The sequence below is a fragment of the Neofelis nebulosa genome, chromosome 16 (genome assembly GCF_028018385.1).
Source record: "Neofelis nebulosa isolate mNeoNeb1 chromosome 16, mNeoNeb1.pri, whole genome shotgun sequence".
NCBI classification, from domain to species: Eukaryota; Metazoa; Chordata; class Mammalia; order Carnivora; family Felidae; genus Neofelis; species Neofelis nebulosa.
In genome coordinates this window covers 1,857,788-1,879,570 of record NC_080797.1, presented here as the reverse complement: position 1 = coordinate 1,879,570, position 21,783 = coordinate 1,857,788, and the positions used below count along the sequence as shown (strand labels likewise).

The window sequence follows — 21,783 nt, the reverse complement described above, 5'->3', positions numbered from 1 at the left end:
TCCCTCTGATGTCCTGTCACCCCGCCTCCACACTCCACATCCTACCTGGGCCTACGCTTTCCTTTCTGCTCCCCACGATGCCCAAACACTGAGGCTGGAGGCATAGAATGTTCTAATCAATCGGTCCCACCCTGAGAGACAGGCGGTGGCCTTGCCAGGAGGAGGAGGGCTTGATAACCACACAGTGGCAGGAGATGTGGAGGGGACACCGAGGGTCCCCCGCCACCCTCTGAGTTTCTTTCCAGGAGGGCCCCTCCCCGGGGACCACGGGAAAGGACAGGGCCACCGCACATCTGCTTAGCGCATCCCTGCTTACAAAACACTTCTCACACTGTCCCGTTGAATCCCCACGACCCACCACGAGTGACGGGGGCATCACGACACCCCTTATGCCTGGGAGGCATCCCAGAATCAGGGCATCGGGGCCTGGGCTGTCACACGCGGCAGCAGGCGGGGAGCCGACGGGGGAGGGGGGGATGCAGAGAGGTGTGCACCCAAAGGAGGAAGCACACGCTGACCTCAGGCCACTTCCTGTGTCAGGCTCCCCAACCTCCCACCGCCTCCCCCCACCCCACGGCAGCAGCCCCTCGGCCTCTGCCTGCTCTCTGCCGGCTCCCCTGCCGCTCTCCCTTATCTCTCTCCCTGCCAGCGCCTGCCACACCCCTGCCCCAACCTTTGTACCTTGCTCCTGAATTATTTTCCTCTGCCGGGAGTCCCTGCGGCTCACTTTCACTCACCCGCTCTCCTCGAAAGCGCCCCACCATGTGCACTGGGAAGTGTGCCCGCTGCGTGGGCCTCACCCTCATCCCCCTGTCCCTGCTCTGCATCCTGGCCAACGCCCTCCTGCTGGTGCCGGGCGGCAAGACCACCTGGACCGACGGCCACCTCAGCCTGCAAGTGTGGCTCATGGCCGGCTTCATCGGCGGGGGCCTGATGGTGAGAGGCCGGCCCGGGGGCCACTCTGCGGGGCTCGGATCGTTGGGGGGGGGGGGACAGCTGCCCGGGGAGGGGTGGCCGCGGCGTGGTGGGGCCCTGGAGCCTCCCCTCTGCCCCCTGAAACGGAGCACCCGCGAGTCCTGGAGGAGCCCCGGGGTCCTGAGCTGAAGGTCCAAGGGAAAAGAGGAGGAAGGAGGGAGGGAGGGAGGGAGGACGTGCTCCTTGCGCCCCCCCTGACCCCCCTCCCCCGTCCCTGCTGGTGCAGCGGATGCTGAGGACGCCTCCCTACAAGGGCCCGGTGCCGGGTCAAAGTGGGTTATCTGGGCAGGATGACGAGGGACACGGAGGGTGGGTGCGGGGACACTGGGGCCGGGAGCACAGTGGCAGGGGGGTCATCCCACCTGTGGCCCAGTCCGTGCTCCCGGATGCCCACCCTGCACCCCACAAACTCAGAACCCAGGCCAGTGTGGCGAAGAAGGCACCCCGTGTCTGTCAGAAGTGGGGGGAGGGGGGGGGCTCCAGACCCCATCCTCTGAGCCCTCCCTGTTCTGGAAGGTCAGGGTAGTTTAACATCCTCACGGGCCCGAAGACCAGAGGTCTCCCCAGCACAGCCCCCCACGTCTCTGATGGACGAAACTCCCGGGGACGGGGCTCACCTTTGCCTGTTTCTCTGGCCACAGTGACACTCCTCCCTCGCCCGGTGTCACACCCACCCTCCCCTCCCCACAATCCAACCAGCCTGCTTTGGGGGAGCCCCCTCCCCCCACCGAGGATGCCCCCCTACCCACGTTCACTCCCAGCTGCGTTCTTCCCACCTCCAGGCCCTGGGCCATTCCTAAGCGACACTACAATACGGGGACACAGGCCAAGTCCCTGCTCTCCCTGAAGCTGGGCCCGTGGTGGGGGACACACACTATCGAGGAAGGGAGAGGGAAGCCCGGTGAGAGCAAGGACGGCCTGTTTTGCTGGCTGCCGTGTGGCACCTGTTGTGTGCCGAGTGCCTAGTCCGGGGCCTTGGACTCGACAGGGGCTTGATTAATAGTCTGTGAACAAAGCAAACAAATGAGCAGGAGGATTTCAGATCGGAGGTCTCACCGAGGAAAGAAAGCAGGACACTGTCCTGAAGGGCTCCTTCCGAGGGCAGGCAGAATGCCACTGTTCACAGCGTCTTTTTTCATTTTAATCATCACCTACTATCTCCTTTAAATTTCATCTGTAGGCAAGAGCACACTTTCATCTTCTTTTACTGTTTATGTATTTTCGAGAGAAAAAGAGAGAGCAGGGGACGGTCAGAGAGAGGGGGAGAGAGAGAATCCCAAGCAGGTTCCACCCCGTTAGCACAGAACCCGATGTGGGGCTCGAACTCACAACCCCGAGATCAAGAGTCGCAAGCTCTACCGAATGAGTCAGCCGGGCGCCTGTTTATAGCATTTTCGAGGAAGGCCTCGATGAGACGCCATCTGAGCTGCGACCCACAAGACAAAAGTGAGGAGTCTGCCCTGCAGACAGGGGACTGGGAAGTACGCAGCCTCAAGCTTACACCTCTGACTGCGTGAGAGGCCAGTGCACCCGAGGTTTAATGAGATGAGATCCGGCGTGGGCACCGGCCAGAGCACGTCCACCCTTGTGAGGAATGTGAATTTTTATTATGAAGTCAACAGGAAACCAGTAAAGGACGTTTTACCTTGTTTTGAGCCTTCGAAAAATTTTTTGAATTTTTTTTTAAGTCCTACAGCTAAATGGCCAGATCCTTAGTAGGCAGCTCAATGCGTTTTTACAAAGCGAACCCGCCCATGTACCCAGCACTCCGACCAAGACACAGGTCATTACCAGAATCCCAGACGTGCCTCCCTCACCAGGCGCTACCCCCCACCGACAAGAGTCCCCACTACACTGACTTCTGACCTGCAGGCTGGTTTGGCCCATTCAGCACTTTACACAAACGGAATCATACGGTGTAGTAATTTTGTGTCTGGCTTCTGCAGCTCAATATATGTCTGTGAGGCTCCTCCTATCATTATAGAGAGTTCTAGTCTGTTATTTCTCGTGCATTCCAGTGTGTGAATATACCACAATTCATTTAAACATCCTACCGTTGATGGATGTTTGGACAGGCTCCCAATTTGGGTTTATTACAAATAACGCTGCTATAAATGTTCCCGTAAATGTCGTTAGGTGAACTTACGTTCGCACTGCTGCTGGATGGATATTTAAGGGTGGAATTGCTGATCTTTTTCTTTTTAAACGTTTATTTACTTGTAAAAGAGAGAGAGTGCACAAGTGGGGGAAGGGGCAGGGGTGGGGACAGAGGATCTGAAGCGGGCTCTATGTTGACAGCAGAGGCCGATGTGGGGCTTGACTCACAAACCGTGAGATCATGACCTGAGCTGAAGTCAGACACTTCACTGACGGAGCACCCCGAAACTGCTGATTCTTAAGCTATGCAAGTATTCAGTGCTAATAGATCTTGCCAAGGCATTTTCGGAAATTTGTATACCAATTTTATTCCCATCAGCAAAATATGAGAGTATTAGTAGCTCCATACCCTGCTGGATTTGAGAAGATCCCACTGGCAGGGCGCCTGGGTGGCTCGGTCAGTTAACTGTCCAGCATCGGCTCAGGTCATGACCTCGCAGTTCATGAGTTCGAGCCCTGTGTCGTGCTTTATGCTGACAGCTCAGAGCCTGGAGCCTGCTTCCGACTCTGTGTCTCCCTCTTTCTCTGCCCTTCTGCCACTCGCGCTCGGTCTCTCTCTCCAAAAAAAAAAAAAAAAAAAAGATACCACTGGCTCCCGTGTGGAATAACAGTCAGTAGGTGAAGCAGAACCAGACTGAGGTCACTGAAGTTGTCCAGGAGAGTGGATAGTGGCTGAGAACGGGCCGGTGGCCAAGTAAGCAGATTCGAGCTATAATCCCGGCGTTTCCTTCTATGCTTACAAAGACGCTTCTCTTGGCAGAGTAGACGTAGGCACAGAGTTAAGACAGAGGAGCTTAGACGAGAAAAAGAAACAAACACTGACTAAAAAAGTAAAAATCTCCAGCAGGTAGGTCATTCGAAATTGGTAAACCCCAGAGGCAATTCTAGATGTCTTCGGATCTACGAGCTTCCCAGCAAGTGTCCTACCCAGAGAGGCTAAGCCAAGAGGCCAGCGCTGGCCCTAGACTTGCCAAGAGCCTAGGAAGGGGAGAGAGGAGGCATCTGGCAGGAAGCCCATCCAATTCTGCGGGTGTTTCTATGAGGTCCCTACGGATGAGACAACAGAACTTGAACTCTCAGCCCCTCCCCGAGAGAGGAACACAACGCTGGTTCACGCAAGGCACAGATCCAGACAGCTGTGCAATTCCAGAGATGAGTGCCGGGCAAAGAACTCGGCCTGGTGCAACAAGATAAGGCTAGAGCCGAAGTGCGAAGCCTCGAATGCCTTCTAGAGCTCAGCCTTGATGGGCTGCTCTCTGAGGAGACCCTGAGGGATCTGAGCCAAGACCCGTGGAGAGGCGTTTACGCTGGGGGTAGCAACATTACGGCGGAGTGCGCGGCAACGCGGAGGCACATTAGGTAAGGAAACCTGGCAGAGGGGCTGAGAACATCATCCTCGAGGGAGGGGGCTGGGGACTGACCCTGCAGACCAAGGAACAGACAGAGTCAAGAACCATTAAAGGACAAGGCGAGAAGACTCGAGGTCTGGCTGGGTGTGGAGGATTCAAGTTGATCAGCCTGGGTGACCTACAGAATATTTCCACCGATGGAAATGAACAAAAAGTCACAGGGAGGCGAACTGGGGGAACCTGGGGGGGAAATCGTGAGGTCAGTAGGAGGCTGGCTGGGGTGAGCTGAAACCTAGACACTGACATGAACGTATCCTTGAGCAGTTACATTTGAAGCTGGAGGTGGGTACTGTTCCAGGCGACAGGTGACACCCTGAGAGGGGACGGGCTCTGTGACGAAGGCCACAGGGAGACAGGAAGACAGAAAAGGCCAGGGCGGTATGTTGGGGAGCCCTACACTTCCTATCAGAGCATTCACTAACGCTCTCCTCCACCTTCCCCATAATCCCAGCTCGCCAGACCCTCCAACACCACGATTCCTTCTTGCTGCTCAGGGGACTTCTGGTCATTGTGACCGTTTACTCTGAGCCAGTCTTGACATCAGGCAGACCTGTTATTTCATTAATAAGTCCTGACAGGGCGCCTGGGTGGCTCAGCCAGTTAAGCGGCAGACTTTGGCTCAGGTCATGATCTCGAGGTCTGTGAGTTCAGGCCCCACGTCGGGCTCTGCGCTGACAGCTCAGAGCTTGGAGCCTGCTTCCGATTCCGTGTCTCTCTCTCTGCCCCCTCCCTGCTCGCGCTCTCTCTCTTTCAAAAACAAACATTAAAAACATTTTTTAATATTTTTTTATTATGAAATTTATTGTCACATTGGTTTCCATACAACACCCAGTGTGCTCATCCCAACAGGTGCCCTCCTCAATACCCATCACCCACTCACCCCTCCCTCCCACCCAAAAACTTTTTTTTTTTTTAAATAAAGCCTGAGAACAGCCCTGTGAGGTGGGTCTGGAAGACCGAGAGATGAATCAATTCACGGAGGGTGTTGGCATGAACCCCAAGCCCCCTGACTCCGGTTCAGGAGGGCCCCTGCTGTGTGTCAAGATTTGCAGAGGACATCATGATATGGGCCTTACCTCGTGGAGGCCATGTGAACACAGATAAGTAGACACATAAATAATGATAAATTGAGGTAGAGCCCCAATGCACTGCAGGGGCAGCAGAGACAAGGTCTTCCTACAGTCCGAAGGGCTGAGGGCATCCTAAGCCCCCCCAGGAGGAGGTGAGCGCCGAGGCAGGAAGGTGCTGAGAACGGGCGGGGGATGGCTGCCACACTGTCCTTCCTCCACAGGTGCTGTGTCCCGGCATCGCCGCCGTCCGCGCAGGGGGCAAGGGCTGCTGCGGCGCGGGCTGCTGTGGAAATCGTTGCAGGGTAAGATCCCAATCAGGGCGGGATTCGGGGTTGGGTCTCTGCACAGGTCTTGGTGACCTGAGGCCACGGTCCCCCTGGCCACAGGAGCTCCCCTGCGGAGTCCCGGGCGCCACCGCGCCCCCCCGTCGCCCCGCCAGCTTCGGCCTCGGTGGGCCTGCGGTGGGGACCGCGAGCCCCGGGGACGTCGGCGGCCGCGGGCCCGCGGGGTCAGCTAAGGCCCAGCCCCGGGCCTCGCCGGGAGACGGATTCTCCACGAGCCTCGAGCCGGGCGAGGGAAGGTGCGCGCACGGGCGGGGCGGGCGCGGCCGCGCTCACCGCGCCGCGCACCCCGCATCCAGATGCTGCGCTCCGTCTTCTCCTCGGCCTTCGGGATGCTGGGCGCCATCTACTGCCTCTCGGTGTCGGGAGTCGGGCTCCGAACTGGACCCAAATGCTTAATAAACGGCCAGTGGGACTACCACTTCAAAGACGTCCCGTAAGGCTTCGCGCGCCCCCGCCGCCCCTCGCCGCCTGCCTTTGCCACCCGCATCGGGAACCCCGGCGGGGACCGAGGAGCCTGCCGCCCCCCACCCCCGCTGGGCGCCTGCGCGGGGCCGGGGCTGGGGGAGGGCCCTCCACGTGCCCTCGCTCTCTCACGTGACCCCGCCCCGCCCGCAGAGGCTCCTACTTGCGCAACCGCACGCTGTGGGACGCGTGCGAGGAACCGCCCCGCGTGGTGTACTGGAACGTGACGCTCTTCTCGCTGCTGGTGTTCGTGTCGTGCCTGGAGCTGGTGCTGTGCGGGGTGCAGCTGGTGAACGCCAGCCTCGGCGTCTTCTGCGGCGACTGCAGGAAGAAGGAGGTGGGGCGGCGCGGGGGGGAGCCGGGGCGAGGACCTCCTGGCTCCCTGGCCGCGTCCTCACCCCGTCTTTCCCGCAGGGCGCCGCTTGCTGAGGCCCCACCCGCCGCCCTGCTCGCTCTCGGACGCCGCCGGCCCTCCCCGCCCTGGAATAAACCTCTGAGCTCTCGTGCGCATGCGCGTCTCAGGTTGCTCCCAATGCGCTGGGGGGGGGGGGGGGAGGGGGGACGACGTCCCAAGGCCTCCAGACACGCCTGGCCTCGGGGCGCTCCTCTGTGGGCCCCCGCAAGTTTTCTTAACACGTAGTTACTGAGCCGTTGGCGTGCCCCCGAATACGGTGGTAAGCAAGACAGGCACGTTCTAGGCGCTCAAAGAATTTCACATTCCAGGGGAGTGAGATGGGCACGTTTTTTCAAAGGCAATAGATGACTTTCCTTTTTAAAAAACACGCCGGTAATGGGCTAGGTAGTGGCTGAGGGAGGGACGTTTTGAAATAAGATGAAGTCCGAGAAAGTGAAATTTTGAAGCGGAAATTTGGTGAACGGCCTAACCGTCCGGATAGCCAGGGGGTTCCGGCAAGAGAGAAGCAAGCGTGACGGTCCTACCTTGGAAATCCCTACGTCAAAAGCCACTCTTTGACTTTTGTAGGGAAAAGGAGAATGTGGAAAAGACAAGCTAGAGTAAGCCCTAGAAAATGAAAACTCAAGGTGTCCTAGCGTTTGGTAGAACCCAATTTGGCGGAAGTTTCTCAATCTGAGGTCACTGGTGCTTCCGAAAGGAAACAGTCTGGGCTCTTAACCAGGGCGATGTGTCTGCAGACGCCCTCAGAAAGACGGACTTCCTTAATTGCACGCAAAATTGTGTTTAAGGGCATTTTCCTGGGTTGTGTGGGTCCGTGACTTTCAGCGGCCTGCCTGGACTCCCCACACCGAACCCGAATTTGGGCCTGGCCCAGTGGTGGGCTGGGAGGAAGACTAGGACGCCGTTTCCTCCACCCCCGAAACAAAGGAGACCAAAGCCAAGACGGAGAAGCTTTAATAGCGAGACGTGGGACTGGCTTCGGGGCGGGCGACCCGGTCAACTCCGGCAGCAGAAAAAGCGCACGTCGTTCAGGGCGGTGTCGTCTCGGAGGCCCCGCGGCCGCTCGACCTTGGTCTGCAAACCGCACACGCCTTTGGGGCAGGCCTTACTCCATTCTCCAAAGTCGCCCCAGGCCAGGCCGGGCCCCTCCAGCTCCGTGCCGTCGGAGCAGCGGAAGCGCAAGTTGTTGGCCGCCGTGTTGTCCCCGGGGGCCATGGGTGCCTCCGCGCGAAGCGAGAAAGCCACGAGGAAGCCACCGCCGGGACACCACTGCGGCTCACTCCACGCGCCCCACCTACGAGGGCGGGGGAGAAGCGATGCTTCCGCGGTTGCCCCGCCCCGCCCCCTTCCCAGCCCCGGGGACGCGGGGACTTGTCGCCAGTTGCTACGCGCCCCGGGGTGCGTTGGGTGTGGGCACCTGACCAGGGAGGTCTTCCACCCAGTCCCCAGGTCGACACTGCCCCACAGCCCCAGGGGGACATTCTAGCCCCGAGGGTGTGTGTGTGTGTGTGTGTAACGCAGGGGAAGCGCGTATCCAAATTCTCGGGGGCCCTTGGCCCGCGTCCCGCACCTGCCGGACTGGGACTGCACCACCTGCGTGTTGCGCTCCGCGTTCCCGCGTGAGCAGTGCAGTCGGATCCCGTTCAAAGCAGTGTCGTCGCCAGGAATGCCTTGGGGGGGCTCCACCTGAGTGGGGAGGAGAAGGGTAAGGACCTGTGAAAACCCTGCCATCTGTACCCCAGCAGCGGGTGGGGAGGTGAGGGGATGTGCATCTTCCCCCTCCTCAGAGATCTCAGCCTGAATCCCCACCTTGAGCGAGAACCCGCTGGCGAAGAATCCATCGGGACACATCTCAGGCCAGGCCCAGTCGCCCCAGGGTCCCCCGTTGGCCGCCTCGATGACCGACGTGTAGCCGCTCAGGGGGTCGGCTGTTGCATGTCCGTAGCAGATGGCCCACAGCAGCAGCAGCAGCTTGGCTGAGGCACCCTGGTCCATCCTGCAGCCTCTGAGAGCTGGGCTGGGCCCCTTCTTGCAGATTTATACTACCTCTGCCCCTGTGAAGTCTCCGGTTACGGTTACGGAAGGGCCTCCCGGATTAAGTGACACCCGAAACTAATCTGCTCCCAGAACCCTGCAGACTCCATTCTCTGCTCTGGGAGACGGAGGCTCCCCTCTCTGGAGGGGGAGGGGGAGGGGGAGGGGCAGAGAGAGCGGACCAGCTGAGGTAACCGCCACCTACAGAGCTTCTGCTATAGGTCGCGAATTGTGGTCAGCGTTTTGCAGGCGTGTGTTAATCCTTACAACCCTTTTAAGGAGGTGGGAATGACCCTTCCTATTCACAGATGAGCACAGTGGGGTTTGGAAATGACAAGCAACTTGCCTAAGGTCACAGTCAGCAACCTGGGGAACATTCCAACACTGGGAAGCGAGGAGCCCATGTCTAGGGATGGAAGCAATGACTCTGAAATGCTGGGTGGGGGTTCTCCTGACCTCCAGGATTTGGGGGAGCATTCGAGGGAGAGATAGGGCAAGAATCCATGAACTGTGGTAGCTAGAAAGGATCTTGTTAGTGATTGGGGCCCAGACTCCCAGAGAATCTGGGGTCCCCCTTCCCCCGAGAAGAAAATACACAGACCGGAACAATTCCAAGAACTTTTACAGACAGGGGATTGAGAGCCCCTAAGAACAGGGGGGGGCTGTTTCTTCCCTTGCTTCCTGTGTCCTTTCCCTGAATGTTGTCTCCGCCATGACCACTAGGCGGACTCCTAACTTGGGGGGAAAAAATGGCTCTGATTTGTCATGAGGTCACCACCCAATGTGCCTGTCCTTCACGCTTTCCTGTGTTTATTCAATATATATTTATATACCAATAATGTGGTTTTGGCCCAGGCAATATTCTCAGTGCTGTAAATAGAACAGCAGCCAAGAAAATCAAGGAAACAGATGATAAATTTTCCAATGGATCTTGAGCTCTGTGAAGGCACTTTTGTCTTTTTGAGGCCTACTACGGGGCCTGGATGTGGAAACAGTTCACAAGGTTTGTTTTGAAGAATAAGGGGCAGGGGGTGGGTGTGGTGTGATGTGGTGCGTGCTTGGCTGGCTCAGTCTGTAGAGTGCGACTCTTGATCTTGGGGGTCATGAGTTCAAGTCCCATGTTGGGCATAGAGATTACTTTTTAAAAACTCACACACACACACACACACACACACACACACACACACGAATAACCAGCGAAACCAGAACCAACCTGGAGTTAAAAGAAAATAATAAGCCACAAAAATGCAACCGGATAAAGCTGGATAAAGTATAAAGCACCCAGAAGACAGGTCCCCTGGAGACAGGATAGAGAATTTAGAAGTGGGTGCTTCCGGGATCCCAGGTGCTCTACGTTTGAACTTCATAGGTTATGATTTATGAAGCAATTGTGGTAAGTTTTTCCACTTACAGTGTTTGCGCGTACATTATCATTTAATCCTCGGATTCGAATGTGCAGTGGTGGGGATTCGGGCCAGTGCTGATGTAGGGCCCACATCATTGCTCAGTGGGGGGGGGTCGTTCCCAGCCCAGCCTCTCTTACTACAACCTGGCCTACACGGAAGGCAAACGCAGAGACTTGTTGCTAGGGAATCCCCCAAATCCTAGTCATCGGCTTTGCACCGCAGAGATGCTGTCCTCTGGAGCAAAGGGCACAGGGGAAGGGGACTTAGTAGGTTAATTATTAACCCTTAGCACCTCAGGGCACCTCGGACTTCTCTGGCCTCCAGGAGGCAGAGGGACAGGTACTGGTTTGGGGCTAGCGAGGGGGCGGTGGTCCCCGCCCCAGCCATGGGGGTCGCGCTGCTGACACAGGTGTCTCGGCGCTGCTTTCGCCACGCGATTCCTCTTGCTGTCCTCTCGCTGCTGCTGCTTTATCTCTGTGCTCGGAGCTTTCGTGAGTGGTCCCTTCCTTCATCTGCCCTGGGAGGCACCAGGTACCCAAGCGCTGGGGACCTAAGGCCCCCTCGTCGAGCCTTCACCGCTCGGCCTCGCCCCTCTCCAGGCGTCGTCTCAGGGTGCAGGTCCTGGGCACAGTCCTGCAATCCCGAAGGACCGCCGCCTGTCCAGGTATGCTCGGGACAGGGCTGAGACCGAGAACTCCGGGCGGGACCCTGATGGCGGGAAGCGGGACCAGGCTGGGGGTCTGGGGAAGGACGGGTCCTGCTCCTCGTCTCCCCTCTCGCGTCAGCAGCCGAGCGCGGCTGGAGAGATCCCAGCCAGACCTTAGGAGTAACTTCTGCAGGGCCCGACTGGGCTGCTTGGCCAAGGAGGCCCAGCTGGCTAGGGGTTCTGCTCCCGCCCCCTTCCGCCCCTGTCTATCCCCAGGTCCGGCGGCAATCCGGCCCCCTGGAGGCCCCCAAGTGGAAAGAGCCTCCGTGTGAGGGCCCCCAGGGGGTGCTGGGCCGCGTGATGGAGCCGTTTCGCGCCAGTCTGAACCCCGAAGGCGACGTGGCATTGTCGCAGTACCTGGCCGGATGGAGGGCGCTGGTCAGGTAAGCGGCCTCCCGCCCCGCCCCCCGGGGCCCGTCCCCCAGCGGCTCCACCGCCCCTTCTCCAGCCCGCGCTCTTCCCCCGCCACAGGTTCCTAACTCCCCTCGGTTCCATCTTCGCCTTCGCCACGGACGAGGCCTCCGCCAAGGTGACAGCCCTAGAGGCTCGGGTGCACGGCCCGGAGGCGGCGCACTACTCGTCGCTGGCGGCCATGGCGGCGTGGGAGCGGCGGGCGGGACTGCTGGAGCGGCCCGGGGTCGCCCCCCGAGACCCGGCCAGGTCCTCGGGCTCACGGACCCTGCTCTTGCTGCACCGAGCGCTGCGCTGGTCCCAGCTCTGCCTCCACCGGGTGGCGGCCGCGACGCCCGGAGGCCCGGACGCCGGCGTGCAGTGCGGCGACGCGTACCGCACGGCCCTGGCCCCGCACCACCCCTGGCTCGTGCGCCAGGCCGCCCGCCTCGCCTTCCTCGCCTTCCCGGGTCGCGGCCGCTGGCTCGGGCTGGCGTGCCCGGGGGCCGGGGAGACGGAGGCGCGGGCCGCGCTGGCGCGGGCGGCGGCCACCCTGGAGGCCGTCTACAACCGCACCCAGGGCCTGCTGGCCGAGCGCGGGCTGCTCGGGCTGGCCTGACGCCCGCCGCGGTCGGGACCCGCCACGTGGGGAGGGCGCCCCGCGTTCGGCCCGCCGCCCACCCGGGCCCGGCCAGGGGCGGGGCCGCCGCGGCCACGCCCACGCATGACGCCACGTCTGGAAGGCCCGCCCCGCGGCGGGGTGGGTGGGTGCCGAGCCCCTCCGTCTCTCCGCGGTCGCGGGACGCGGCGGGGAGGAGCTGTAGGGAATAAAAGCATTCTTTGGTAGCCGTGGATGTGGGGCGTCTTGTGTGGTGACGGCAGGCGCTTAAGGGAAATCGAAAACAATGGATGTGGGAAGATGTGTCATCCCTGTTCCCGGCAGCCGGGAGACTCACGCTCCCCCGGGGCCCCGTCTCAACCGCTCCCAAGGCCGCAGTCGCCAACGGCGTGCCAAGCCTCCGGCCCAGACCTGTGCGCCGAGCTCCGGCCCCCGCGCAGCCAGCTCCTTCCTGGACGCGCCCGCAGACCCCGCAGATGCAACACGTCCAACACGGATCCAGGCGCCTCCTCCCGGACGGCGCCTCTCCCCGCGTTCCCCGTCGCTGGGAATTAAACGGCACCCTCCCCTGTCACCACCGAGAGCCTAAAACCTGTGCGTCAGGCCTCACAGCCGAGCGGGCGCTCAGCTGAATAACGTAGGGTTTAAAAGACTCCTCGGTCACTCCCGCAACAATAGTGAGCGTGGCGGATTTCATACACTGGGAAGTCTCCAGTCGTGAGCCCGGCCCACTTTCCCCGCCGCACCCCAGAATCGTCTGTACACACCGACTTATTAGCCATTTTTGGCTGCATCTCTACGAGAAATAACAAATCTAACGTGTCCAAAACGGAGCTTCTACTCCCCTTCCCTCCCCCAAATAGTCCCTTCACCGTCTTTCCTTGCTCAGTGAATGACCATTCCATTCTTCCAGGTCCTGAAACCAAAAACTTGTAGTCGCCCTGACTCTCCTGTTCCCCTTTCATCATACCCGCATCTAATCTGTCAGATTCTGACCATTCCACACTCACCCTTGTCAAGTCCAACTTTCTGTCTAGGACCTGGGTTATCCTAAGAGCCTCCTAGTTGTCTCTCTGTCCCACATTCGGTGTCCCTATTGCGTGTTTTCTCTTTTTTTTTTTATTTTAATGTTTATTTTTGAGAGAGAGAGCAAGCAGGGAGGGGCAGAGAGAGAGAGAGGGGGACAGAGGATCCAAAGCAAGCTCTGGGCTGAGAGCAGGTTGCCCCATGTGGGGCTCGAACTCACAAACCATAAGATCTGACCCGAGCCAAAGTTGGACGCTTAACGGACTGAGCCTTCCAGCCCCCCCCCCCCGCCTTCATTGTGTGTTTTCAATAGAGCAACCAAAGTGATCCCTTAAATATAGATCCCATTCTCATGTCACTTCCCCACTCAAAACCTTCCAATGGGTTCCTATTCCACTCAGATGAAAAAATAAATTTTAATTTGAGCAGGATATTTTCTGAATCCTATTTTCAGGTGAGAATGATGAAGAGCTTTGTAAAGGCCCTACGTGATCTGACTGTGTGCTAGCCAAATTGACCTCTTCCATTTTCACTGAGTATTTCGGGCATGATCCTGCCCTGAGATCTTTGTACTTATTCTCTCTGTCCAGAATGCTTTCCCCCCAAATAGAGAAATGACTTCCCTCCTTACTTTCTTCTGGACATTACTCAAATGTCTCTTCAACACACACACACACACACACACACACACACACACACACACACACACACACTTCCTGTTTCCCTTCCCTGCTTTTTTTTTTCTTAATATGATTCACTATCTAATATGCTGTGTATTGTACTCATTTGTTTTGTTTTGTCTCTATCGAGAAAAGTAAGTTGCATGGGGCAAGGAATTTCTGTCCATTTCATTCCCTGGTGTACCTCCAGTGCCTTAAACAGTGCCTATCACCTAGTAGACACTGAATAGCTTTTTGTTAAATGAACGTATCAGCACTAGAAACGGTTCAGATGGCTAGAGCCCAGAGTCAAAAATAAAAGAGAGGTTGCCCACTAGTGTAAATGTATTTAATACTACTGAGTCAGACAAGAATGGTTCAAATGTTAACTTTTATGTCATGTTACTTATATTTTACTACAATAAAAATTAAGGGGCACCCAGGTGGCTCAATCGGTTGAGCATGCACCTTTGGCTCAGGCCATGATCTCGCGGTCCGTGAGTTCAAGCCCTGCGTTGGGCTCTGTGCTGACAGCTTGGAGCCTGCTTCGGATCCTGGGTCTCCCCCTCTCTCTGCCCCTCCTCCGCTCATGCTATGTCTCTGTCTCTCTGTCAAAAATAAATAAACATTAAAAAAAAATTAAAAAGTAAAGAGGAGATGGGATTTTGGAAAGGTGATCAGGAGCAAGTTCAAGAAGGTCCTTACAAGCTATCTTCTAGAGATAGGACTTTATCTCCAGAGTTCGTTTTAAGCAGGGGATTATTTAGATCAGTCTTTCAATTCAGAAACCAGCCCCGGCTGTGGTATGTAGAAGAGTATGAGAGATTCACGGGAAAACCCCTCCACACAATAACAGCAGAATACACATTCTTCTCAAGCGCACGTATCATATCCTCCAAGAGAGACCACACGTGAGGTCACAAAAAAGTCTCAGTAAATTTAAAAAGATTGAAGTCATGGAATATCATCTAACTAAAATGAAATGAAGCTAGACATCGATACCAACAAGGAATTTGAGAAATTCACAAATAATGTGGAAATGAAACAACACACTTCTAAACAACCAACGGATCAAAGGAGAAATCACAGGGCAGACATTTTGAGATGAGTGAAAATGAAAAGAAAACATACCAGAACTTAAGGACGCAGCATAAGCAGTTCTCAATGGGAAATGTGCTGTAAATGTCTGTGTTAAAAATGAGGAAAGATCACAAATCGTTAGTTGAATCTTCCTCCTTAAGACACTATAAAAAGAGCAAGCTAAAACTTAAAAAAAAGGCCGAAGGAAAGAAATAATAAAGATCAGAGTGGAACTAGAAGACAAACAATATAGAGGAACAATTAAACCAGAAGTCGGTTCTTTCAAAAGATCAACAGGATTGGCAACCGATAGCTGGACCAAGACAGAAAGAAGACTCCCATTACGAAAATCAAGAATGATAGAGGGGTCATTTCTACCAACCTTATGGAAATAAAAAAGAGTATAAGGGAATACTATCAACAATTGTAGGCCAACGTAGATGACATAGATGAAATGGAAGATTCCTAGGAAGACACAAACTACCAAAACTGACTCAAGAATAAACAGAAAATATGAGTACACCTATAATAAACAAAGAGATCAGATTAGTAATTTAAAAAGTTCCCACAAAGCCCAGGCCCAGATGTTTTCACTGATGCATTCTACCAAACATTTAAAGAAAAATTATGGGATGCCTGGGTGGCTCAGTTAAGTGGCCAACTTTAGCTCAGGTCATGATCTCGCGGTCTGTGAATTTGAACCCCGCATCGGGCTCTGTGCTGACAGCTGGGAGCCTGGAGCCTGCTTGGGATTCTGTGTCTCCCTCTCTCTTTGCCCCTCCCCCATTCACACTCTGTCTCTGTCTCTCAAAAAATGAATAAACATTAAAAAAAATAAAGAAAAATTAATGTCCATCCTTCAGAAACTCTTAAAAATAGAAAAGGAGGGAACACTTCCCTAGATGAGGCTAGGATTACCCTGATACCAAAGATACTACAAGAAAAAACAAGAAACTACAGAACAATACATTATATGAATACATGTAAAAAAGATCTGTAACAAAATACTAGCAAAACACATACAAAACAGATTGTATACCATGGTCATTTGATTTTTTTAAAATTTTTTTTAACTTTTTATTTATTTATTTTTGAGACAGAGAGAGACAGAGCATGAATGGGGGAGGGGCAGAGAGAGAGGGAGACACAGAATCTGAAGCAGGCTCCAGGCTCTGAGCCGTCAGCCCAGAGCCCGACGCGGGGCTCGAACTCACGGACTGCGAGATCATGACCTGAGCTGAAGTCGGCCGCTTAACCGACTGAGCCACCCAGGCGCCCCTTGATTTTTTTTTTTAATGTTTATATTTAGTTTTGAGACAGAGAGAGACAGAGTGTGAGTGGGGGAGGGGCAGAGAGAGAGGGAGACACAGAATCGGAAGCAGGCTCCAGGCTCTGAATTGTCAGCACAGAATATCGTGTGGGGCTTGAACTCGTCAGCTGCGATATCATGATCTGAGCCTGAGTCGGAATCTCAACCGATTGAGCCACCCAGGCACCCCTATGGTCATTTGATTTTTGATAAAGCTGCCAAGACCACTCAAAGGGAAAAGAATAGTCTTTTCAACAAACAGTGCTTGAACAACTAGATATCCACTTGCAAAAGAATGAATTTGGGGGGCGCCTGGGTGGCTCAGTCGGTTAAGCTTCTGACTTTGGCTCAGGTCATGGTCTCACGGTTCATGAGCTCGAGCCCCATGTCAGGCTCTGTGCTGATGGTTCAGAGCCTGGAGCCTGCTTCAGATTCTGTGTCTCCCTCTCTCTCTGCCCCTCCCCCTGCTCACACTCTGTCCAAACATTAAAAAAAATTTTTTTTAAAGAATGAATTTGGGCCCCTACTTCCCTCACATTATATACAAAGATGAACTCAAAATGGATCATAGACCTACAGATGTAAGAACGGAAACTACAAAACTCTTAGTAGAAAACATAGATGGAAATCCCTGTTGCCTCAGATTAGGCAAAGGTCTCATGGATATAACGACAAAAGCACAGGTAACCAAAGGAAAAATAGAGAAGCTAGACTTGATCAAAATTTGAAATGTTTGTGTTTCAAAGAACACCAACGAAGGAAGTGAAAAGACAACCTAAAGTATAGGAGAAAATACTTGCAAACCATATATAAAGGCATATCATATACTATGATAAAGGCATAGTATCTAGAATATAAAAAAAAGAACCGGGGCGCCTGGGTGGCTCAGTCGGTTGAGCGGCGACTTCGGCTCAGGTCGTGATCTCGCGGTCCGTGAGTTCGAGCCCCGCGTCGGGCTCTGGACTGACGGCTCAGAGCCTGGAGCCTGCTTCCTGTTCTGTGTCTCCCTCTCTCTCTGCCCCTCCCCCGTTCATGCTCTGTCTCTCTCTGTCTCAAAAATAAATAAATGTTAAAAAAAAAATTAAAAAAAAAAAAGAACCCCTACAATTTAACAATAAAAAGATAACCCAAGGATGCCTGGGAAGCTCAGTCTGTTGAGCGTCCAACTCTTGATATTGTCTCAGGTCATGATGCCCAGGTCGTGGGATTGAGCCCTGCGTTGGGCTCAGCGCTGAGCCTGGAGTCCGCTTAAGATTCTCTCTCTCTCTCTCTCTCTCTCTCCCTCCCTCCCTCCCTCCCTCCTTGGCTCTCTCTCTCTCATAATCATAATCATAATCATAATCATAATCATAAAAGGTAACACAATTTGGGGATACCTGGCTGGCTCAGGCGCTGGAGCATGCAGCGCTTGATCTCTGGGTTCTGCGAGCCCCAGTTGGGTGTACAGATTACTTAAAAAAATAAAAATAAAACGGGCTAAGGATTTGAATAGACATTTCTCCAAAGAATATATACAAATGGTCAGTTAGCACATGAAAATATGCTCAACATCGCCAATCATTAAGGAAATGGGGGGGGGGAGCACAGAAGGTGCCACTTCACGCCCACTCGGAAGACTAAAATTAAAAGTGCACGGAGGCAGTGAGGATGTGGGGAAGTTGGAATGTCACGATGCACACAGGGCTGGCGGGCATGTCAAACGTGGCAGCTGCTGTGCAAACTGTCAGTTCTTCGAAATGCTAAGTGTCGTCTCTGCATCAGCCAGCAATGCCACTCCTGGTATATACTCCGACGTCCATACCTAACAGAAATGAAAACAGCGCTGTCACTCTAACAGACACGCTCGCGTCTGTCTCCAAGACTCTGAACTGCGACGCCCATCGCAGTAAGTCGGTCCCGCGCAGAAGCGGAGGCCTCGCACGCCGGCCGGGGCGCTTTTCGCCCGGTCGGCTTACCACGCTGCCATCAAGCGCTCACTGTCGCAAAAGATCCGTCCCTGCGCGACTCTTTCCCCTTCCGCCGTCAACCGTGACTTCGCTGCGCCCGGAGACGGCTTTACAGCACGACTGGAGAGAGAGTGACAGAGCGCTTTACGACAGTCGCTTTGTGGCAGTGGCTGAGGAGGAAGATGGCGGCCGCCTTAGTATCCGCTGGAGGAGCGGGGTCTGTCCCAGCCTGGGGTCCCGAGGCTATTGCCCCCGACTGGGAAAGCCGGGAAGTCTCCACCGGGGTGAGGAGGCACCCGGGGTTCGGGAGATGCGCACGAGGCTTGATGCGGTGGAACGATGAGGGCTGAGGGGGCTCGGCGAACTGGCGGCGGGGGCGGGAGGTGGTGCGCTCTGTTCCAGCAGGAAAGAGGTATCCTGAAGATGCTGGAGAGCGGTGGGAGGTGGAGGGGAGGCTGAAGAGTGGAACGCTGGCATTTTGCGGGACGGGGCGGGGGGCGGGGTTGGTTAAGGCCGGGATGGGCCTCTGAGGATTTGAGGATTGGGATTCTGGTACTCTGCGGCGTGTTGGGGCCCCCACGAGATTTTTGATAACGGGTCGGTGGCGCACGACTTTCGGACTCCAGGGACCGCACTGAGGGATCATTGAAAGTTTGTGTGTGCTGGATAATGGGAAGCGGCGCAGATTCACCCCTTTTCTCGTTTCTCGCAGACCACTATCATGGCCGTGCAATTTGAAGGGGGCGTGGTTCTCGGAGCCGACTCCAGAACTACCACTGGGTGAGCTCAGGACACCTGCGTGGCAGGTCATCCCCTCTCTCCCTTCTTTCCTTGCCTGGCAGTCCGTCCTTGCCCTCCACAGTCCACCGTGGGAAAGGGAGGTTTCTTCCCTTCTTGGAGATAAGGATCTGTTCCAGCTCCCACTCCTTCCCAGTTTCCCTCCTCCCCCTTGGCTGAAATGTTTGCAAAAGTCCGGTCTCCGGCTAGCTTCCGTTTGGGTGAGAACTGATAGGAAATGCCGGAATGCCTGTTCTGAGCCCTTGGAGTGGGTAGTAATGGGATGGAGGTGGGAGGCCAGCGGGATCGCCCCCTCACTGCTCTGCCGTCCTGCAGGTCCTACATTGCCAATCGAGTGACTGACAAGCTGACCCCTATTCACGACCGTATCTTCTGCTGCCGCTCAGGCTCAGCAGCAGATACCCAGGCAGTAGCTGATGCTGTCACGTATCAGCTCGGTTTCCACAGGTACCTGTGGGCAGGGGAGGAGCAGGTATCTGAAGGGAGTCGGGACCTGGGATGCTAAATGGTCTAACTCCCAGATCCCGACACTGCCTCTCCTGTCACTCTCCTCCCCCTCTAGCATTGAGCTAAACGAGCCTCCGCTGGTGCACACAGCCGCCAGCCTCTTTAAGGAGACGTGTTACCGATACCGGGAGGACTTGATGGCAGGAATCATCATTGCGGGCTGGGACCCCCAAGAAGGAGGGCAGGTGAGACACCCCCACCCCCTCATCAGAGCCCTGGAGCCATGCCTCTGGTCCTGTCCCCACCGCAGCCATTTTCTGTTTGTCTTCCCAGTCTCTACCTCCCTTACTGTCCACTCATCTCGGACCACCCGCGTGGGCGGGCGTATGTACGTGTATGGCAGAGGGTACGACTGGTGACTTTTCTCCTCCTTCCGTCTGGCAGGTGTACTCGGTGCCCATGGGGGGCATGATGGTAAGACAGTCCTTTGCCATTGGGGGCTCTGGGAGCTCCTATATCTATGGCTATGTCGACGCTACCTACCGGGAAGGCATGACCAAGGAAGAGTGTCTACAATTCACGGCCAATGGTGAGAACTTGGGTTTCTGGGCCTGTGAACGTCAACCCTCTTATCCAAGCCAGGCCAACGTTCCCCGTTCCTTGGAGTGATCCCAGCACCTGACCCTGACCCCAGCTTGCTTCGTTTGTTCACAGCCCTCGCTTTGGCCATGGAACGGGACGGCTCCAGCGGAGGTGTGATCCGCCTGGCGGCCATCGAGGAGGCAGGGGTGGAGCGGCGGGTACTTTTGGGGGACCAGATTCCCAAATTCACCATCGCCACGGTACCACCTCCCTGATTCCTAGAATTCTAGGATACGATAAGAGACACCCCATAGCGACGTAAAATTCAATAAACACTTTGTCAAAAAGAATCTGCTTTGAGCCTCCTTTCCTGACCTCAGGCCTGAACTTGTTCGGCCTACGCCCGCCTGTCCGCACCGCTGCTCTGAGCTGGGGGGGAGTTGGAGACAAACCTTGGCGAGAGTGGTTTTCAAACCTCTTTCTCCAGACCATCCCCCCACACTTCCTTTCCCCCACCACACCCGGGTCCTTGGGGCACCAAGGTGTGGTTGAAACGGAGGCTCCCACCTGATGACCGGCCCCTTCCCTCTTCAGGCGCAGGGTGGGATTCAGAATCCTGACTGTCCCTGGGGTTACTTCCCCTCAGCCTGCCCCCGGCTCAGGCTCACGGTCCCCTCTTTCCACACCCGTCTCTGTCACCTCACCTTGCCAGGAGCAGCACTGTGGCTATGGTGCCTTTGGGGAGAAAGGTGGGCCTTGTTTGCAGATAGAGTTTAAGACGGATGTCGGGTGGGTGGGAGAGGACGGCCCCTGGGAGTCCTGTGGGCCCGCTGTGAACCCCACAGAGGTGTGATGGTAAATCAGTCTTTAGCCGCCTGGATGGGAGGCTGAGAGTACACTCTGGCCCCCCGAGTCTGTGCCCACTCGGGCCAGGGGCCAAAAGGAGTTCAAGGGTGCTTGTTAGCAGTGCCCGGCTTTCTCAGCCTTGCCTCAACTTTCCTCCACTCTGTGGATAAGGGAACTGAATACCACATTCGAAAACTTTGTTCTAGAATATGATCCTGCCCTGGAGACTCTGGGAGGTTACACGGGAGGCTTCCTGAGGAGGTGGGTAGGTCCGGGATTAAGTGGAAAAGAGCAGAGAAGGCCCTCTGATCCCAAATATATATACCTCAAGCTTAAAATAACCCATAGACGACTTTTGATTTTTTTTGCAAAACCTGTTTACCCGGTCCTCTTTCCTCAAGGCGTCCTGGATTCCTCTCATCCCCTTATACTCTGCATTGAGCCTGAGCACTCCCCACCCACTTCCTGTCACTGGCCTGTTGCTCTTCCGTAAGCAATGTTACCTGAGTTTCAGGGGCACAACATAGCGATTCGACAACTCTGTGTTTGCTACGCTCACTCCACACCCCTGTCTTGATCCAAGCCACCATTGTGCCTTGTCTGCCAGATGGCAACAGCCCCCTCCGTGGCCCTGCTGCTTCCACGCTCCCCTTCTATAATCTCCCATACAGCAACCGGAGTGATTTTTCTTTTAATGTTTTATTTTATTATTATTATTTTTAAAGTTTATTTGTTTTCAGAGAGAGAGGCAGTGTGCGAGGAAGGAAGGGGCAGAGCGAGAGGGAGAGAGAGAATCCCAAGCAGACTCCGCAGTCGGCACAGAGGCTGATGCAGGGCTCAAACCCACGAACTGTGAGATCGTGACCTGAGCCAAAGTCAAGAGTCGGACGTTCAACCAACTGAGCCACGAGGGGCCCCAGCTGGAGTGATCTTTAAATGTAAGTGAGAACATGTTCCCCTGCTTGACCTGGGATGGTAAGGAGGGTCTAGGATAACGTTTTACCTCCTTACCATGGTCTCGATGACCCATCACTTCCCCCAATGTTGATGCTCTAGTCACTTGTTTTTTTCTCTTCCCTTGGACCTCAGGGCATTTGCGCTTA

The 21,783-nt window shown here is 55.5% G+C and overlaps 4 protein-coding genes and 1 long non-coding RNA gene across 10 annotated transcripts; 3 read left to right on the top strand and 2 right to left on the bottom strand.

The window, feature by feature from the left end:
• The first annotated feature begins 561 nt into the window (after positions 1 to 561).
• Positions 562 to 7,134, top strand: TM4SF5 (transmembrane 4 L six family member 5). 4 transcript variants are annotated; one of them, XM_058703481.1, is made up of 5 exons: positions 566 to 936; positions 5,833 to 5,913; positions 6,252 to 6,388; positions 6,571 to 6,685; positions 6,832 to 6,920. In XM_058703481.1, the coding sequence occupies exons 1-5, from the start codon at positions 763 to 765 to the stop codon at positions 6,844 to 6,846; spliced, it is 522 nt and encodes a 173-aa protein (XP_058559464.1). In that variant the 5' UTR covers positions 566 to 762; the 3' UTR covers positions 6,847 to 6,920. The 4 variants fall into 4 exon arrangements, with proteins under 4 accessions (XP_058559461.1, XP_058559464.1, XP_058559463.1 ...); XM_058703480.1 differs by having other exon boundaries at positions 567 to 936; positions 6,571 to 6,754; XM_058703478.1 differs by having other exon boundaries at positions 562 to 936; positions 6,571 to 7,134.
• A 634-nt stretch (positions 7,135 to 7,768) lies between these two features.
• VMO1 (vitelline membrane outer layer 1 homolog) lies at positions 7,769 to 9,754 on the bottom strand. The gene is made up of 3 exons (XM_058703482.1): positions 8,642 to 9,754; positions 8,403 to 8,518; positions 7,769 to 8,126 (listed from the first exon to the last, which is right to left on the bottom strand). The coding sequence occupies exons 1-3, from the start codon at positions 8,825 to 8,827 to the stop codon at positions 7,829 to 7,831; spliced, it is 600 nt and encodes a 199-aa protein (XP_058559465.1). The 5' UTR covers positions 8,828 to 9,754; the 3' UTR covers positions 7,769 to 7,828.
• Positions 9,755 to 9,793: 39 nt separating this feature from the next.
• On the top strand, positions 9,794 to 12,222 carry GLTPD2 (glycolipid transfer protein domain containing 2). 2 transcript variants are annotated; one of them, XM_058703477.1, is made up of 4 exons: positions 9,810 to 10,763; positions 10,872 to 10,936; positions 11,195 to 11,361; positions 11,450 to 12,222. In XM_058703477.1, the coding sequence occupies exons 1-4, from the start codon at positions 10,658 to 10,660 to the stop codon at positions 11,985 to 11,987; spliced, it is 876 nt and encodes a 291-aa protein (XP_058559460.1). In that variant the 5' UTR covers positions 9,810 to 10,657; the 3' UTR covers positions 11,988 to 12,222. The 2 variants fall into 2 exon arrangements, with proteins under 2 accessions (XP_058559459.1, XP_058559460.1); XM_058703476.1 differs by having other exon boundaries at positions 9,794 to 10,936.
• A 1,822-nt stretch (positions 12,223 to 14,044) lies between these two features.
• Positions 14,045 to 18,029, bottom strand: LOC131497521 (uncharacterized). Of its 2 annotated transcripts, XR_009255001.1 has the most exons (3): positions 17,863 to 18,029; positions 14,804 to 14,858; positions 14,045 to 14,280 (listed from the first exon to the last, which is right to left on the bottom strand). It is a non-coding gene; the product is annotated as an uncharacterized LOC131497521 (long non-coding RNA). The 2 variants fall into 2 exon arrangements; XR_009255000.1 differs by lacking the exon at positions 14,804 to 14,858.
• A 115-nt stretch (positions 18,030 to 18,144) lies between these two features.
• PSMB6 (proteasome 20S subunit beta 6) lies at positions 18,145 to 20,184 on the top strand. The gene is made up of 6 exons (XM_058703874.1): positions 18,145 to 18,291; positions 18,720 to 18,787; positions 19,121 to 19,252; positions 19,368 to 19,497; positions 19,697 to 19,841; positions 19,967 to 20,184. The coding sequence occupies exons 1-6, from the start codon at positions 18,190 to 18,192 to the stop codon at positions 20,107 to 20,109; spliced, it is 720 nt and encodes a 239-aa protein (XP_058559857.1). The 5' UTR covers positions 18,145 to 18,189; the 3' UTR covers positions 20,110 to 20,184.
• The last annotated feature ends 1,599 nt before the right edge of the window (positions 20,185 to 21,783 follow it).

Excerpts from the sequence above, each read along its gene's own strand:
- TM4SF5 (XM_058703478.1), top strand. The coding sequence starts at position 763 with ATGTGCACTGGGAAGTGTGCCCGCTGCGTGGGCCTCACCCTCATCCCC. Across the intron at positions 5,914-6,251 it reads GCTGTGGAAATCGTTGCAGG|ATGCTGCGCTCCGTCTTCTC; the intron begins GTAAGATCCCAA and ends CCCCGCATCCAG. Across the intron at positions 6,389-6,570 it reads TACCACTTCAAAGACGTCCC|AGGCTCCTACTTGCGCAACC; the intron begins GTAAGGCTTCGC and ends CCCCGCCCGCAG.
- VMO1 (XM_058703482.1), bottom strand. The coding sequence starts at position 8,827 with ATGGACCAGGGTGCCTCAGCCAAGCTGCTGCTGCTGCTGTGGGCCATC. Across the intron at positions 8,519-8,641 it reads CCAGCGGGTTCTCGCTCAAG|GTGGAGCCCCCCCAAGGCAT; the intron begins GTGGGGATTCAG and ends CTCCCCACTCAG. Across the intron at positions 8,127-8,402 it reads GTGCAGTCCCAGTCCGGCAG|GTGGGGCGCGTGGAGTGAGC; the intron begins GTGCGGGACGCG and ends CCGCCCTCGTAG.
- GLTPD2 (XM_058703476.1), top strand. The coding sequence starts at position 10,658 with ATGGGGGTCGCGCTGCTGACACAGGTGTCTCGGCGCTGCTTTCGCCAC. Across the intron at positions 10,937-11,194 it reads AAGGACCGCCGCCTGTCCAG|GTCCGGCGGCAATCCGGCCC; the intron begins GTATGCTCGGGA and ends GTCTATCCCCAG. Across the intron at positions 11,362-11,449 it reads GGATGGAGGGCGCTGGTCAG|GTTCCTAACTCCCCTCGGTT; the intron begins GTAAGCGGCCTC and ends CCCCCGCCACAG.
- PSMB6 (XM_058703874.1), top strand. The coding sequence starts at position 18,190 with ATGGCGGCCGCCTTAGTATCCGCTGGAGGAGCGGGGTCTGTCCCAGCC. Across the intron at positions 18,292-18,719 it reads GCCGGGAAGTCTCCACCGGG|ACCACTATCATGGCCGTGCA; the intron begins GTGAGGAGGCAC and ends CGTTTCTCGCAG. Across the intron at positions 18,788-19,120 it reads GACTCCAGAACTACCACTGG|GTCCTACATTGCCAATCGAG; the intron begins GTGAGCTCAGGA and ends GCCGTCCTGCAG.